A 19,155-nucleotide genomic window follows, 5' to 3' on the forward strand; every position below is an offset into this window, starting at 1 on the left:
TTGTGTATCGTCTGAACTTGGGGCCTGGCTTGTCTCTTGCGTTACAAACCAAAATTGCAGTCACAAGCTTTATTCCCCCTTTTCCATTTCTGCTTTGTTTGGAGTGGCAAATTGGAATTCCCCATTTAGATAGCATCAAAGAACCATTCCTGATTACTAGAGAAGTGGCAAGTTCATAATAGGTGAGGATTCTCCAGAATCTCAGCGTATCGTTTTTGTCAGTGTGGTCAGTAAGAAGAAAAACAAATAAAGCTGCTAATAATAATACACAGCAGTGTTAATTTGTAGGGCCATTTGCTCTTCTTCAAATTCTGATTATCAAACAGGAGAAGAAGAAATCATCTGGATGATAATTAATGAGACACAAAGATAACACTCTGCTCCTATTTCTCTGTTTATTTCCACTTTGTTTTACATGCATTCAGCACGTTCTGATGATTGATTTTCCTCTAAAGACAAAGAGCTTGGCAACTAGTACTCATAACCCTTCCAAACAAAATAAGAATAAATAGTAGCCTTGTCCTTTTTAACAACAACAGTGTTTCTTGGGCACCCATATATCATTTATTGCATGTTTGCTTTTTAGATTTATATTTTATTTCCAGATGCCAGCACTTCTATGTTCTTCTTCGTGGTCTCTGTGAATGCACACAAATGGGTTAAACTATGCCTGCGTTGGACTCTTCGGAATATTCTAGAGCTTAAATAATGACCAATTAAACGTCTCCCCATATCACACATGCTCCACCCGCCCACGGTACCTTTTTGCCGCCACTGCAGTCAGACTACTTTGAATCGTTTAGAGTTAATTCTTCTTTTAAAAATTTTTGGTTTGACCTTGGACTGTTTTCTGACTACAACTTTCATCTAGTTTATTGATTTGGACTGACCTGACCTTCGATTTCGCTCTGATCCTGATTTTGCTTCCGTGATTATTCGGCTTGACCCTCGGACTGTTTACCGTTCTGATTTTGGATTACGGATTGGACTTATACTTGATTCCTCTTATCTGCTTGATATCTCGGCTTGAATCAGGACTTCTATCACTATTGTCTCCCGTGAGTTTGCCCCTTCATTGATATCGTTCTTTTGGTTCCCGCCAAATTTATGGCTTCTACAGGCCCATTCAAAGGTTGCACATAGTGTGCTAACAAAATCCCGTTCATGGACGGCCATGGCCGTTGTTTTTTTTGTTTGGGGGAAAGACATCAGCCCAATATTTGCCAGGACTGCAAGAAACTAAGCAAGCCTGCTTTAAAGCCTCGGTTACAACAACTCCTTTCCTATCTCTGGGAAAAGTCTTTGACACATTTGGGCTCAACAGAAATGGAACCTACCGTTCCTACTGCTCTCCCTACCCCTCGTACCAACACTGGTTACTCCTTCTTCCAAAGCATAATCTAAACTGCCTAAGAAATCTTTGACACCGGGGTCAACATCGGTACCGAAGGCGCGCCATCTAGTAAAGATCCTAAGACAAAGAAGGAGATGTCTAAGCAAAAAAAGGTGAAACATCCACATAAGTCTGTTCAACTGAGGGAACCTTCCCCGGTTAGAATCACATTGCCTTTGCCCATTCTGGAGGAGTTGTCCAGGGAGCTGTGTGATCCTGAATTGCTTTCAGGGGGAGATGGCTTTCCATCACAACCACAGCCACAGGCGCTGAGGTTGATTCCAAGCCCATCTCTGAGTCACGGCTGTTCAGAGGCTGAGATGATTTCCAGCCTGGCCTCAGCCCATTCTAGCCCCATGTCTATTGGACAGGCGACAGTGGCTCAGGTATCGGATTCAGAGGTATCACCATGGCCATCCTCTCTGCTGAAACATCTAATGAAACATTGGCATGTCTCTCCAGACAGACATCCTTCTCAACATTGGGATGTCATAGTGCTCCCGTGTCCATCTCAGCGTCAGGCTGTTGCCGAGTATGAGGAGCCACTGTATGTAGAAACAGAGTGACATAGAGTTCGAAGTCAATATCATGGCTATGACATTGATCCATTGTATGACACCGGGGATTATGTTAGACCCAAGAGAGTATGTTACATCTACGCCTCTTCGGGGTCATCCCCTTCTCCTTCACCGCCTTGACATCGACATCAAACTTATCTCCAGGTTGAACCGATGGCCACAAAGCCTATTTCTAAGCGCTATTTTCAGCAAGAGCATTATTCAACCCTCCTGGAGAAGCAATCTCGAGCACCGTCGATACTGGCACCACCAGTATCACACTCCAAAGTGTCCCGTTCTCAAGCATCCGGTCAGACCGCACCCTCAAGACCCACTCATCTGCCTGACATAGAATTGTTGGCACCGGTTCCGAGAGTATCAACTTCTGCATCAAGAACACACAGACACCCACCCTCACCCCCTCTGTCCCTTGATAGAGATTCCAGAGGCTTGTTGATATTGTCTTTGTCTGACCAAGATCAACAGGCAGAAGCATCTAGAGAATCTCCCTCTAACCTGGCCACACCAGACTCAAACGTGGCTGATATACACCCCCCATCTCCCTCAGAAGATTTCACACCATACTCTCAATTAATACTCCGGCTAAGTCACTGGAATTAGACATAGATCAACCTCCACCCCCAAGCAAGACTTGATATTTGATTATATAAATCAAGAGAAATCACTTCATTTGAACTTAGCCTTTATTCCGTCAATGTTAGATCTGATCAAGGAATCCTGCAATCAACCACCTACATCTTTACAGATTTCAAGAAGAATTGAAAATCATTAAAGGACACATCTTTCCTGAGTAAATACCCGGCTGCCAAACAGCAATGCCGGGCATCCCAGCATTCTGCGGATGCAGCTTTCAAGGCGATGACATCAGCCATTGCTCTTTGCAGGCATGCCTGGTTGCGTTCAGCAGGCATCAACAACGACACCAGGTCATGGATTGAAGAGCTTCTGTTTGACAGTGCTAGGCTGTTCAATGAGAAAACTGACGGAGAATCACTTGGTCTACACCATTGACCTTTGCTACGCATTATAGACTGGATGTCAGAGCCAAGAAAGAAGCAGGTTTTGGAGGGGCTGTGCTGACTTCTGTTCTGCCGTGACAGCCCTCCTTCCGGTAAGTGAGCTTGCTAGTCACCCAATTGTGTGCATTCACATAGACCATGAAGAAGAAAGAGAGGTTACTTACCTGTAACCGTGGTTCTTCGAGTGGTACTCTGTGAATCCACACATCCCGCCCAACCTCCCCGCTATCCATCACGACTTCTTTTGGCATTTAATTTTCAGAGCCATTACAGCGGCGGATATTCAGAACTGATGTACCGTGGGCAGGCGGAGCATGCGCAACATGGGGAGATGTTTAATTGGTCATTATTTAAGCTCTAGAATATTCTGAAGAGTCCGGCGCAGGCACAGATTAACCCATTCGTGTGGATTCACAGAGTACCACTCGAAGAACCATGGTTACAGGTAAGTAACCTCTCTTTTTGTGTTCTCTTATGGTTCTAATTTGTTTGTGACTCTACATTTATGGTTCTAATTTGTTTGTGACTCTACATCTCTGGAACAGTCTCTTGTCAGAGATAAATTTAGGATGGTAGAAATTGTGGAGGTTTAGTGGAATCTCTAGAATTGTATTTTTAAAATTGTTTAAATCTAGTTCAGTAATAGGAGCTCTTAGGAGTGTAAGCTATGAGAGTGTCTGTAAGGGACATAGTGTGCCACTTAAACATGTACTTCTATACCTCAGTGTTTGTGACATGTCACACATGTTAATATATCAATTTATCATGGATTATGAATGAAAAATACAGCCAATCATAATTTTTCTGTATTTCTCTTGTTAATACGCAGATCTTGAATATAGGATGAATGCACGACAACAACTGTTAACCACAGCCAAGCGTTGGGATTCCACCTCTAAGACTATTGTAGAATTTGAGCCAAATGAGACTACTGAATTGGATAAGAGCCTTCTGATTAGATACCAAATTCCTCTGTCTGCTGACCAGCTATTTACACAGTCTGTCTTGGATAAATCATTGACCAAGAGTAACTACCAGTCACGACTGCATGATCTCCTTTATATTGAAGAAATAGCACAATACAAAGAAGTCAGCAAGTAAGTAATATTTCTGCTAAAGATGGCCTCCATTTTCTGATTGAATCCAGTTCTTTTTGTCTCTGGAGCCTAGATACAGGTCTTTCTTGTATCTGTTCTCTGTAGTCAACTACTACATCAGATGAAATGATGAAAATGTGTTGATATTTAAAGTGCCAGAATACAATTTCTAGTTCTTGGGTGAAATGTATGTATTGGCCAGTAGTGGGTTTAAAAACATTTGCAGCTGTCTGAAACAAGTTATATACTTGTGTAATTTGATATGCTGGACTTAATATTTTACGTCACCTCCTTTAGATTGTAATATTAACTTTATTTTATTTTAGTTATATGCCACCTTTCCCCCCATAGGGGACTCAAGGCAGCTCAAAGTCAGTTAAAACTACATAATAATTGCCATTAAAAATATCATAGGGCACAACACACAAAAAAGCATATAATAAAATTACCATTTAAAACACCATAAAAGTATTTTTAAAACATTTTAAGAATCTCTAAATTCAATAGATGCAGCATTCCTAAAGTTCCAACTTGTAGCTTAAATGTCTGCCTGAAAAAGAAGACCATTGCCTGTCAACAGAAGGAAAAGAGGGAGAGGGCCTGGGAACCCCCATTGAGAAGACTCTCTTGTCCTAAGTGCACAAACTTGTAATGGGATGGAGAGAGATCTTAAAAGCCAGGAGGTTTGTGGAGGTGGTATAGTCATTCTGACAGCTAGGACCCAGGGTATACAGTGGAGCCTTGCAAGACAAAAGTAATTCGTTCCGCGAGTAGCGCTGTCTTGCAAAATGTTCGTCTTGCGAAAAGTGGTTTCCCATAGGAATGCATTGTAATGCATTCCGATGGGAACCTCGCAAGACGAATGAATTATTTTCGTCATGTGAGGCATCAGTCTTGGGGGAAAAATTGTCTTGTGAAGCATGGCCATATAAGAAGCCGTCTTGCGAGGCACCACAGCGATCGCAAAAAACCATTCGTCTTGTGGGTTTTTCATCCCGCGAGGCGTCCGTCTTGCAAGGCACCATTGTACAGTATGAGGCTTTATAGATCTTAACTAGCAGTTTGAATTGGGCCTGTGGACAGACTGGCAACCAGTGAAGCTGTTGTAATCAGGGGGTTACATGCTTCCTTTAACCAGTTTGGCTGTAGCAATTTGATCTAGATGAAATTTACAAACACTCTTCAAAGGCAGGCCCACATAAAGTTTATTGCAGTAATCCAAACAGAAAGTAACCAAGGTGTGTGTCACCATGGCCAGATCAGACATCTCGAGGAATGGGCACAGCTGGCACACCAGCCTTAACAGTACAGATGCATTTCTGGCCACCACTTAGACTTGCGCTGGGTTGAATCCAGAAGTGCACAAAAGTTGTGGACTTGATTTTTCAGTGGGAAACAGAAGAGTATCTTTGCTTTGCCTGTCTGACTAGCGCTATACTAGACATTGAGGAATAGGCTTTATGTATTCTATAGAGAGCACAGAAACTGAGTCTGCTGGTGGAGGGAGAGCAGATGTTCTTTAATCACCAATCTGCTAAATAATTGATACTCATCTGTAAGGAAGTTCCCATACCCACCTGCATGGCATTCCTGGTTGCCAGTTGCACCAGGTTAAAGATATAGTTCTATTATTTCTCCCTTGAAGGAAGGGGTAAGAGATTAAAGAATATGTTTGTATTGCTTTAAGTATTTTGCTGCTCTCCTGTTTTCCTTTCCATGATTAATTGCTCGCTGGATGCGAAACTGGGCATACAGCTATTCATGCAAAGGACAGTCCACATGAGAGGGGAACAAAATCACTCCATGATTTCATTGTGTGCATGTTTTTTTAACAGGATTTTGGCCTGTGAGTTCTTATTTTTTAAAAAAGAAATGTAACAGGAGAGGATGGCTGTAAGAGAGAGGGTCTTTTCAGTATTGACATTCAATCTGTGGAAAAGCTTTCCCAAAGAAAGTTCTCAGCCACATACATTATGGTTTTTTGGCACTAGATGAAGACCTCTTTATTGTTCCACAAAAGATATATAGTTTTAGTGATTTTTGATCATAGTATTTTTTTTTGTTTTGTGGTTGGTTTCCCAGGCTATAAAGAAAAGGGGGAAAAATCCTCCGTCTTGCTTCCTCCTCCTATCTGTTCCCGCTTCCAGTCTGCTTTACTGTACTTTCTTTGAAAGGTAAAGCAGACCAAAGATCACATCACATGACATTTTTTATTTCCTTAAGCGACCCTATTTAGCCCTCGCTTAGCACACTCTAGCCAAGCTGTGCAGCCAAGCCCTTACATTATCCCAGTGCTAAGATACTTAAAAACACAACCTGGTTTTAGTGGCCATTACTGCTGATAGTTCAGTATATAGCAGCCATGTTAGTTCTACTGTTGTTCTGTAGAAAATAATAGAAAATAAAATGGAAAAAAAGTGTAGTCAGTGGAGAATGTTTTTCACTGTCACTCTACGCAAATAGCTGAAAACAACTCCTGTATGCTCAGATATGATTATTTTGATCCTTACATTCTTCTTTGTGGCCTCTGTGAATGCAAACAAATGACTTTTACTGTGCTTGCGCAGGAATTGGCAGAATATTCTAGAGCTTATAAAGACGTGATTAGTGGGATGTTGCCCTGTGGCACGCATGCTCTGTCCGCCCATAATACCTCCATTCCTTTTAGCTGCCACTGAAATTGGACTTCTGTAGCGATTACTAGAGTGATTTTCTGATTTTCTCAGTCTTACGGTTTTTTGATCTTACGGACTGCCTAACATTTTCGATTCCTGGATCATGGACTTGATCAGTTTTTCATTTATGGACGTTTCCCTGTGAGTTATTTTTCTTTCGTCTTCCTCTCCCACCTTCCCACCCTTTTTAATGGCCTGTTCAGGCCCATTCAAGTATTTTATGACGTGTGCCAATAAAATCCCCTTTACTGATGGCCACGATCGTTGCTTGTTCTGCCTGGGTGAAAGTCACTATACCCGCTCCAGTCCGGAGTGTAAAAAATTAACAAAACCGGCTCTTAAACTCAGACTGCAAGGACTTGGGTCCCATTTGTGGGGGAAATCCTTAGCACCCTCAAGCCATCCAACCAGCCTCACGATGGAGCCTACCTCCACATGCTCAGATATGATTATTTTGACATTTACAATTTATTTCATGAGTTCAGTTGTTCACTGTGCAATATTTATAGTTTCTAGTATCGAGCAAAACGTCCTTATTTTGTGGCACTGCATGTAATAAGTATGCTGGATCTTTCGAAGAACACAAAGGTCTGATGACTGTGTCTCTGTAAATAATAAGTTACCTTGAACTTATATTTATAGCATAGAAAATCTCAAAGTAAAGTGTGAGTTTTGGGTAGCATAAAAATATTCCCATGTTCTAGTTAAAGTTTCCTTTATGAAGAGCAGTATCTTATGTACTCGTTCATTCGTTTAGTTGTTTAGTCGTGTCTGACTCTTCGTGACCCCATGGACCAGAGCACGCCAGGCCCTCCTATCTTCCACTGCCTCCCGTAGTTGTGTCAAATTCATGTTGGTTGCTTCGCAGACACTGTCCAGCCATCTCATCCTCTGTCGTCCCCTTCTCTTGCCATCACACTTTTCTAACATCAAGGTCTTTTCCAAGGAGTCTTCTCTTCTCATGAGATGGCCAAAGTACTGGAGCCTCAGCTTCAGGATCTGTCCTTCCAGTGAGCACTCAGGGTTGATTTCCTTTAGAATTGATAGGTTTGTACTCCTTGCAGTCCAGGGGACTCTCAAGAGCCTCCTCCAGCACCACAATAGAAAGGCATCAGTTCTTCGGCGGTCTGCTTTCTTTATGGTCCAGCTCTCACTTCCATACATCACAACAGGAAAAACCATAGCTTTGACTATTCGGACTTTTGTTGGCAAGGTGATGTCTCTGCTTTTTAAGATGCTGTCAAGGTTTGTCATTGCTTTCCTCCCCAGAAGCAGGCGTCTTTTAATTTCGTGGCTGCTGTCTCCATCTGCAGTGATCATGGAGCCCAAGAAAGTGAAATCTGTCACTGCCTCCATATCTTCCCCTTCTATTTGCCAGGAGGTGATGGGACCAGTGGCCATGATCTTAGTTTTTTTGATGTTGAGTTTCAGGCCGTTTTTTGCACTTTCCTCTTTCACCCTCATTACAAGGTTCTTTAATTCCTCCTCACTTTCTGCCATCAGAGTGGTATCATCTGCATATCGGAGGTTGTTGATATTTCTTCTGGCAATCTTAATTCTGGCTTGCGATTCCTCCAGTCCAGCCTTTTGCATGATGTATTCTGCATATAAGTTAAATAAGCTGGGGGACAATATACAGCCTTGTCATACTCCTTTCCCAATTTTGAACCAATCAATTGTTCCATATCCAGTTCTAACTGTTGCTTCCTGTCCCACATACAGGTTTCTCAGGAGACAGATAAGGTGGTCAGGCACTCCCATTTCTTTAAGGACTTGCCATAGTTTGCTGTGGTCGACACAGTCAAAGGCTTTTGCATAGTCAATGAAGCAGAAGTAGATGTTTTTCTGGAACTCTCTGGCTTTCTCTATAATCCAGCGCATGTTAGCAATTTGGTCTCTGGTTCCTCTGCCCCTTCGGAATCCAGCTTGTACTTCTGGGAGTTCTCGGTCCACATACTGCTGAAGCCTACCTTGTAGGATTTTGAGCATAACCTTGCTAGCGTGTGAAATGAGTGCAATTGTACGGTAGTTGGAGCATTCTTTTGTACTCCCTTTCTTAGGGATTGGGATGTAGACTGATCTTTTCCAATCCTCTGGCCACTGTTGAGTTTTCCAAACTTGCTGGCATATTGAATGTAGCACCTTAACAGCATCATCTTTTAAGATTTTAAACAATTCAACTGGAATGCCATCACCTCCACTGGCCTTGTTGTTAGCCAGGCTTTCTAAGGTCCACTTGGCTTCACTCTCCAGTATGTCTGGCTCAAGGTCAGAAACTACATTGTCTCAGTTGTCTGGGATATCCAAATCTTTCTGATATAATTCCTCTGTGTATTCTTGCCACCTCTTCTTGAGGTCTTCTGCTTCTGTTAGGTCCCTCCCATTTTTGTCCTTTATCATGTCCATCTTTGCACAAAATGTTCCTCTAATATCTCCAATTTTCCTGAACAGATCTCTGGTTTTTCCTTTTCTGTTATTTCCTCTATTTGCATTGTTCATTTAAGAAGACCCTCTTGTCTCTCCTTGCTATTCTTTGGAAGTCTGCATTCAATTTTCTGTAACCTTCCCTATCTCCCTTGCATTTTGTTTCCTTTCTCCTCGCTGCTATTTCTAAGGCCTCGTTGGACAGCCACTTTGCTTTCTTGCATTTCCTTTTCTTTGGGATGGTTTTTGTTGCTGCCTCCTGTACAATGTTACGAGCCTCTATCCAAAGTTCTTCAGGCACTCTGTCCACCAAATCTAGTTCCTTAAATCTGTTCTTTACTTCCACTATGTATTCATAAGGGATTTGGTTTAGATTATACCTGAGTAGCCCAGTGGTTTTTCCTACTCTCTTCAGTTTAAGCTTGAATTTTGCTATGAGAAGCTGATGATCAGAGCTGCAGTCAGCTCCATGTCTTGTTTTTGCTGACTTTGTAGAGCTTCTCCATCTTTGGCTGCAGAGAATATAATCAATCTGATTTCGATATTGCCCATCTGGTGATTTCCATGTGTAGAGTCGCCTCTTGTGTTGTTGGAAAAGAGTGTTTGTGATGACCAGCTTGTTCTCTTGACAAAACTTTATTAGCCTTTGCCCTGCTTCATTCTGAACTCCAAGGCCAAACTTCCCTGTTGTTCCTTTTATCTCTTGGCTCCCTACTTTAGCATTCCAGTCCCCTAGAATGAGAAGAACATCTTTCTTTGGTGTCAGTTCTAGAAGGTGTTGTAAATCTTCATAAAATTGTTCAGTTTCAGTCTCCTCAGCAATGGTGGTTGGTGCATAAACTTGGATGACTGTGATGTTGAAAGGTCTGCCTTGGATTCGTATTGACATCATTCTATCATTTTTGAGATTGTATCCCATTACAGCTTTTCCCACTCTTTTGTTGACTATGAGGGCTACTCCATTCCTTCTATGGGATTCTTGCCCACAATAGTAGATATGATAATCATCTGAGCTGAATTCGCCCATTCCTGTCCATTTTAGTTCACTGATGCCCAGGATGTCGATGTTTATTCTTGCCATCTCCTGTTTGACCACCTCCAGCTTCCCAAGGTTCATAGATCTTACATTCCAGGTTCCTGTGCAGTATTTTTCTTTGCAGCATTGAACTTTCCTTTCACTTCCAGGCATGTCCACGGCTGAGCATCCTTTCGGCTTTGGCCCAACCACTTCATTAGCTCTGGGGCTACTTGTACTTGTCCTCCGCTCTTCCTCAGTAGCATGTTGGACGCCTTTCAACCTGAGGGGCCCATCTTCCAGCGTCATATCTTTTAGCCTCTTGTTTCTGTTCATGGGGCATTCTTGGCAAAGATACTGGAGTGGCATTGCTATTTCCTACTCCAGGTGGATTGTGTTTAGTTGGAACTCTCTGCTACGTCCTGTCTGTCTTGGGTGTCCTTGCACGGCATAGCCCATAGCTTCTCTGAGTTACTCAAGCCCCTTCGCCACGACAAGGCAGCAATCCATGAAGGGGATCTTATGTACTAGTTATAGTGAAAACAGATTTTCTAAATTGCAATGAAACTATTCTAAATGTCTGACTAATGCAGAAATTATAGATTTACGATCTAATATTTGGGATGAATGCTAGGCCATTCTATAACTTTGGAATACATATTACAGTATTTGCCATATGAAATGTATTTACCATGAGCTTTCTGCACCAATTTGAGTGCAACTAGAATCCTATTCAGACATTTAATATAATGCTCAGCTAAATTTGTAAGGAGATTTCAGCAACCATCACTCCATTGTGACTTTGCCCACATGAAAATGACAAGTGTAAAGCCTCCATGAACCAAAACCTAGGGAAACTGAGGTTTTTCTTGAGGGATAAAATAGTAACATGCAACATGCACAATTTTGGTTAGGAAAATGACATAGAATAAAGAGCTAGCCACTCAGCCCAGTTCTTGGCTGTTTTAATATCCCTCTTCAAAAAGCCCTGCAAGAAATCTTTTTTTTTTTTTTAATCATCTGTAGTTCCAATTTTTGTTCTGCTGTTTCTGCTGGATAAGAAAGCCCATTCTTTTTCTACAGAACTAACTGCATGCTTTCTGGTTTAGGTTCAACATAAAAGTGCAATTGCAGATTGTAGCAAGCTTCATGCTCACCGGTGTTTCTGGAGGTGCAAAGTATGCCCAAAATGGACAACTTTTTGGACGATTTAAGCTCACTGAGACGCTTTCTGAAGACACTTTGGCAGGGCGACTGGTGATGACCAAAGTCAATGCTGTTTATTTATTGCCAGTCACTAAAGAGAAGTCAGTACTGACCCAAGGAACCAAAGAGAAGGTGTATGAAGCAGCTATTGAGGAAAAAACAAAAGAGTATATATTTTTGCGAATATCCAGGGAATGCTGTGAAGAGCTTAATCTTCGAGCAGATAGTGAAATGCAGGTATGTCTGAATGGAAATTTCTTATGCATCCCTTTCTGTTCATTTTGGCCCTCACTATTTTAGGTATGTCAGCAGCTTTGGTTACAACATAAGACTACCAGATGGGAACATATCTGACACAGATAATTTTTTAAACAGAAGAGCAGAAGAGCAAGTTGATGCCTTACATAATGATGAACAATTAATTTGTGACAGGAAAAAAGGAATCACATTTCTGTGGTTGTATGCCATGGGGATTACAGAATAAATTCTATGCTGTGAGGGCCATGCTTTTTTATTCAAATCAGATCTGACAATCCTTCTGTTGCTAAAAAATGAACATTATAGATTGGGAGGCAATCATATATCTGTGGAGGCTGACACAACCATCTTTGTTTAGGTGACATTGTCTGATTGTATGGGTGGTTGAGCGGTTGTAAGATGCTTAATAGGGATAAGGTGCTGCAAAAGGATGCGGTAGTGCTGTTAGAAGAGTTGTTCTTCCTTATGATAATGGAGATACGAGTATTAGCTTTTTAAAAAAATCTTTATGGGAAAAATCTTATTTAATATTTATGTCTGATATTGTATGTACAGACTTGGAATGTTTCTAAACTGATTACTGATTCAAAATAAATGGGTTTAAACAAATTATTGCACTTACTGAGTTTTATTTCCAAGTTAAGTCTTTCTCTGATACTGGTAAGTGTTTAGGCCTGCGTTAGGGGTCTCTGTAAGACTTCACATCAGTACCTGCCAGTAAAATGCAAATATGTCTTGACTTCATAATGTTAATAGAAGAATGCTTATGGATGTGGAGTCATCAGCTACTTTAATTTATAGATATAGGTCTATAAGAAGCATGTATTTTGGGCTCTTGTTAAAGCCAAACTCTTTCTGTTTCCTTCTTTCCTTTTTATTTCCCAAATCACTAAACATGCTGTCTGTTCCTGGGCTGTGACCTATCCTCACCAACTCTTTTTGACCCCCCACAAATCTGGCTTCAGTCATCGCCACTGATTGAAAGTGCTCTAACCTATGTGTCTAACAACCTCTTCTATGCCAAGGGTGAGTTCACTGGAAGGTGTTTATCGCAGAGTAACTAAAGGGTGCATTCTATATTACCACTCAAATGATTGCATCATAACATCCACCACAAATTAAAAAGGTGGATATTACTCTGCAATGATGGGCTGGTAATGTGAAGCTTGGCACATCATAAAAAAATAGAGCATGATGAGAGAGATTCTAGTCACTTGTAGCAAGGGTAATGGTACTGTTCCTTTCAATACCTTCCATTGTCACAGCTTCAGGACTGTTCATGGACACAGGGGTTGAGAGCATTCGTACTTCCTGTGGTTGTTCTCTGGTCAGAATTTTTCTTTCTTTCTTACCTAATTTCATTTGTTTGTTCTTTAAAATATTTTCAGACTACAAAGACGTATTTTTGTTTGATCAGGACTGAAAGTACATTAAAATTCAGAAATAAAATATAAAACATTAAAACTGGTGTCAGGTGATAGGGAAAAGACATTTAAAAGCACTTAATCTGAAAAATCAGGAAAGATAACAAGGCCATTTTTGTAAAGATTAAGGACCATAAAGAACCACCAGAAATAGGCACAAAGCAAAGACTAAGCAAGTCTTTCTAGGGAAGCCAACTTGTTAAGTAAGCAGGGTGCCACCACTGTGGGTGGTGTCATCTACCTCACTTCATTTGATATGAGTACCTGCAGAAGAGCTTCTGAAGATGATACTAACAGTTGGTTAGCTATATATGAAGGGTGATGATTTTTCTAATAATCTGGCAAATGTAATACCTAAGCCCAAAAACAGACTGGGAGCCAGCAGAATATGACTGTATTCCAAGCTGAAATATACTCTAATTTTTAAAATGAGGTATCATTTATGCTATGCGTGTTAATGACATTCAGAAATTATGCAAATTAGTCCCTGTGCTTTGGAAAACATTTGTAACAGAGGTCTTGTCCTTAAGTGTCATATAAAACATTTCTTTTATAGGAAAATGAAGAGAGGATTTTGAAATCTTTTTTCTGGGAATTATTTATAAACATGCCTAAAAGGTTGACTGAATGGGTGTTTAGCCCACTGGTCTACTGCAGGCATAGGTTGTTTTGTTTCTAAAGACATTGGTTAGACTATGTATTTGTGGTCTTATCCACACCTTTCTGGCCCCTGTCAGGGGCTTCAGCCTTTTTGGTGTGGATAGAGGCACTCTGTTTTGGTTTGTTTCCAGTATGTTTAATCATTGGAAACAAATCAGCCTTCCTCTTTTCATTTGCCAACATAATGAAGTGGCTTAAGAAGAGACCCATTTCATGACATTGGAAGATTAAACAGTTCCATGGTTCTGTGGAGTGGAGGAAGTGAAAACTAATTTAAAGTACTGGAGCAATGAATATGCACTGAATCTCTTTAAAAACAGCATGAGGTATGTGTAGTACAAGTAAGGTACTTGTATTAGGTATGTATTACCTGTATATTTTAAAGTGATGTAGCACATATTTGCTGCTCTAATATACATAAGTTTTTTTTCATTTCCTCAGCTCCCTCCACAGAGCTGAGGAACTGTTTAATTTGCCAATATTGTAAAGTGGCTCCTTTCTTAACTTACTTCATGAGATTAGCAAATTGACAGTATGCTGCTGTTGGTCCAGGATCACACCAAATGGCATACTGGACCTCTTAGTGACCCAATTTAGCTTAATCCAGCCCAATCCAATCGCTACATATAGACAAACCCTAAGAATGAAATTAGTGCTGATATTGAAAACAATATCCTGTAATAATGGATTCACAGGCTCAGTGAGAGAAGGCAGATATTCTGTTGAATACATAGTTTATGTCTAGAATATAGAATTCACTTGAGTAACTTTGGTAGTAACTTTTGCTTATGTTATGTGTACTGATATTAGGCTATTCAGGGGTGTCATTGACAATGGAGCAAAAAGAGCAAGAGTCATGATGGCTGAAATCATGCCAAATGTTAAGACAAATTCTTTGGGTTGGCAGAAAGCAAACAAACCCTTAGTTCATCATTATAATTGAATATAGGCAGTTCTTTGAAAGACATATCTCATAGAATCATTATTGACAGGAAGTTTGTGGGGGGGGGGGAACTGGACCTTCATTTACGTGGATGTTGTTATGTGCCATTCAAGTCGTTTCCAACTTATGGCAACCCTCTGAATTATCGATCTCCAAAATGTCCTGTCCTCAACAGGACATGGATGCCACATTGAGAATAAATTTGTTACAGCAGATGTCCACAATCAGAGAATCCATTCCAGTTGATTTCCACTGATAAGGTGGGCACATTTCTTTGAATCTCCTTACCAATCATATGTGCTGTTGACTCTTGCCCCTCCTGGTAGATTGCAACCATCTGGCTATGTGGTTTTGCTTCATTTGGGGTAAGATCATGTCTCTCATCAGCAAAAGCAACAAACCTTGTAGCTCCATAGGTTTTAAGATGCCGCAAAACTTGGGTTTTGCTGTAGCAGATTAACATAGCTTTCCCTTGAAATTTCTTGATTAGGAGATATTTCCTTCTCATGTGAGGCTGTCTTTGATGCAATCTGGAAATGCCAGTTAGTTAAAAATGGAGTCATACATTTAATGTGCCTCAGGTGGGGAAGGAGTGTGTTCCACTACTCCTATAACAGCTGTAGTAGCTCCAGATCTGTTTCTGAGCAGAAGTTCTGCTTTTGATCTTTAGTGTCCTGAAAGTTTTCAGTCCAGGTGACTTGAGGATATATCTTCCCTTGTTCTTGTTTCTTTATGTTACGAGAAGCATATGAGATTACACTCCATTGCCTAGATTTGACTAAGGATAGATTGATGGTAATAAGGAGCAGGGCTTTTAAACTTATAGCTTTTTCTTTGGAATGCCATCTTCTCTCTTTTCTGCTTCTCCTTCTGATCGTCCAATTTCTGCTATTTCCACCCTAGATCCATCTTTATCTTGCAGACATTCATGAAGATTTTGTTCCAGACCTTTAGGAGGGTGGTGAAAATGCTGTTTCAAAGTGAAATTTAATCTTCTGTTCTGTGGTTTTATAGTTCTGATGTTTAAAGGACTTTTAACAAAATATTATTCCCTCTTATGGATTTAACATTTTAAGTTTAGTTTCTATAAACCTCCCTGGACTTGGCTTTGATGGAATGAAAGTATTAGAAAATACATGGAATAAAATTTCTAAAAATGATTCAGTTTAAACTTTTTCTTTCAGGATTATGCTCCATGATATGCATTTTAGTACTTTGTGCTTTGCTTGTTAACCACTGTTTAAAAAAATTGCCCCCAAGTGACAAAATTGGGATAACCCATTCTTTCTAATATAAAAATAATATATGTAACTGGCTATTATAAGCTTTAATAGTATGCACAGGTGGAAGGATTATCTATGTAGAATGAACTCTGTGACATTTAGCTGAGCAATCTGCCCTCATAAAACCTAATAGCAGATTAGGAAGTACTGGGAATATAATATATGGTCAGTCTGACTCTGAAGGAAGTAGAAGTCTCTGCCTTATATCATTTTATGTGTTCTAGACGAAGGTAATTCTATTAAACACCTTTACTGTATCTTGCTCTAGTCTAGACCATTAAACAGTTTCAGTCAAGTGAATTAAATGATTTCTCTGTCCTGTATATCCTGTAGGCATAAAGAGGTTAGCTGGCTATTTTAGCGGACATAATTTCAAACAGAGGCTAGAAATATTAAAGGAAGTAATATCATTCTCTCTGAGGAAAATTATCAATGTCACGTTCCAGTCCCTATTTTTACTCTAGACTCTTACATGGACCTGAATGTTCTGAGTTAAAATGATTAATTAGTCAGTGTGCTGATTATACAACTTGTACAGTGGCATTAGGTATCTTCTAAAAACAATAATCAAGACCACTGATTAACTATATCATTTAATGCCACTGTTGTACAAAATCTGAGGAACTTCTTAGTAGTAATATTTGAACTTTCTTATTCAAGTTATCGTGAATTTCTGTCAGTTGACAATATCCCTGCATTCAGCTGCAAAGCACCAACATATTACTCCAAGTTCTGTGTTTCATGGCACAGTGAAATCCTGTTCTCACAACTATGTTGCATAAGGCTGATGATTCCATCAGACACATTGATTTCTTTTAGAACTTAAACACTTCCTCCTTCTGTCCAGAGGCTTCCATGATTCCCATGTACCATATTTTTCCGTGTATAAAATGACACTTTCCCGTAAAATAGAGGAAAAATTGAGGGTCATTTTATACACGGAAGGAGGCAGAGGCAAAGGAGCACCAGCATATGCTCGGGTGCCTCTTGCCGCCGCCTCTGCTCCCCAATTGCCTCCTCCAGAGCTCACAGCTTGCCCCCTCAGGTGCCGGAGGCAAAGGAGCAGTCACATGCAATTAGGTGCCTCTTGTTGCTGCCTCCCCCACCCAGCAGTTGCACTGGAAGAGGTGATCAGGCAGGCAGCGGAGGTAGCAGCAGCAGGAGAGATGGAGGTGGAGGAGCAGTTGCCCATTAATTGCTCCTCCGCCTCCAGCAAGGGTCATAATTAGGGGATTGTTTTATACATTGGGGGGTCGTATACACAGAAAAATACAGTAATCCCTTTGATTGTTGAGAAGGGTGGGAGCTGTGGGATGGGAGGGGGAAATCTTTGCTTATCAAAAATTAGTGTGGTTGAAATGAGTTGGCAGTGGTGATTTCTGGTAAAGATGTCGTTCTCTCTTCCAGCTTCCTTGAAGGTGAAAGGGTTGAAACAGAAGCTGTGGAGCCTTGGAACAAAATGAGGACATGTTTAATTTCTGATAAATCGCTGCTGCTGCTGATAGCATCAGCCTTATTCAGTGTAGTTTTACAGACAGGTTTTCAGCCCTTGCACAATCACACTAGAGCATTGGTTCCCAGCCCTTGGGTCCCCAGATGTTCTTGGACTACAAATCACAGAAATCCTGGCCAGAACAGTTAGCAGTGAAGAGTTTTAATCCAAGAACATTTAGGGACACAAGTTTGGAACCACTGCACTAGAGTCATACTGTGTAGATAATAAAATCTGTCACATTTATCTAAAGGGAATTTGAGAGGTTTTTACTCTATATATTGCTCACTTTTGGCTGTATCTGCATACTGTATAAATCGTGTAAGAAATAAATCTGTTCATTCTTTTTAATATAATGGAAGATAGTTTTAAAGACATAAAAAGGGCTTTTTTTCTTGGCTTTTCTCTGTAATACCTTATTACTCTAGTTATGTTTCAGAGAGATTGTAGAAAGTGTTACTGTGGTGCTTGAAACTTCAGACTACTTGTTATCACTTTTCAAGTATTATTGCCTATTTTAGTACATTTTGCAATGGCTAGTTTTAGTTCAGTTGTAAAATATTTGATTTTTAATAGCTATTGACAACATCCATTAGTTCTCTAATGGATTAGTAAAATAGGGTTTTTGGTTTCCTGCTCCCTTAAAGTAATCTTTTGCTTTAATTTTGTAATATTTATTACATTAATAAAGATTCAGCAGCAGATGCTTTAATTAAGCACTGATTATTAAACGGTTGTCTAGAAAGCTAGGGGAAGCACCTCCCAACGGGATGCAACTGTGAGACAGTTTGAGAATGAAGAAAAAGAGAAACTTGCTTTTTACTTATCTTATTACCTATTAGTTGCTGTGGTCGATGGTCACGGTGTCTCCAAGATTAAATGAATTCTCTGCTGGGCACTGGAGGAAGCAGAGAGGATAGTGATTTCCACTTTCTCCCTTTCATCAACCAGTGTCTCCTCTCAGCATGTTTTGAAGGGTTGGGGAGATTTTCTGAATCCGCATGGGAGGTGCGTCTTAGAAGATGTCAGGGAAGAGGAAGTTGATGAAGATTGCACTTCCCCCTTTTCCTTTAGAGGGCAATCTCTACTGGATGTTGGTTTCCTCTGCAGACAAAAGGAGACAATTTGTTTGGTTTGTGGAAAGGCAACCTTGGATACAATCTGTTGTGTTTCCTTTTTGTATTTGCATAAAATTATCCTAGGCAGTATACCTTGCATTTTATTTTCCCCACTATTTACACTTTGTCCTCCTTATCTTCAATCTATGAACAAGATAGCACTTTATTCATGTATTACATTAATGTCACATATATTTTTAACTTTAATGAATAACCCTTCCTCATTTTTTCCTTGAGTTGCTTTTATCCATTTTCTCAATACTGTATGTATTTCTTTATTTGCTTTGTTAGTATTATATTTATTTAAACTAATTTTATTCATTTTAAATTTTTGATGTTTTCTACAAATGCTAACATTTCAGCTAGTTGTAACATTTCAGAAAATGTACCATTGTTGCTGTGGGATTTCTTGTTTGCTATTATAAAGCAGTGACCAATTTCAAAGGAAATAGTTATACTTAATACTCATTCAGAAATCAGTTTCATAGATTGTAATGTGTTTCTTGCCTTTTGTTGCAACATACAACCATGAAATCAAAAATTATCTCAGAAAGGCTGTTTTGAGTTATT

General features: G+C 40.1%; 1 protein-coding gene across 4 annotated transcripts in view; it reads left to right on the forward strand.

Annotated features, from left to right (window-relative positions):
• HELZ (helicase with zinc finger) overlaps positions 1–19,155 on the forward strand; it is a 172,012-nt gene that overhangs the window by 57,820 nt on the left and 95,037 nt on the right. For all 4 annotated transcript variants that reach the window (XM_072991020.2, XM_072991023.2, XM_072991022.2 and 1 more), the window contains exons 10-11: positions 3,820–4,087; positions 11,311–11,644. In XM_072991020.2, the coding sequence (XP_072847121.2) occupies positions 3,820–4,087; positions 11,311–11,644 (602 nt within the window). The remainder of the gene's footprint in view (positions 1–3,819; positions 4,088–11,310; positions 11,645–19,155) is intronic.

The sequence above is a fragment of the Pogona vitticeps genome, chromosome 2 (assembly GCF_051106095.1).
Source record: "Pogona vitticeps strain Pit_001003342236 chromosome 2, PviZW2.1, whole genome shotgun sequence".
NCBI lineage: Eukaryota > Metazoa > Chordata > Lepidosauria > Squamata > Agamidae > Pogona > Pogona vitticeps.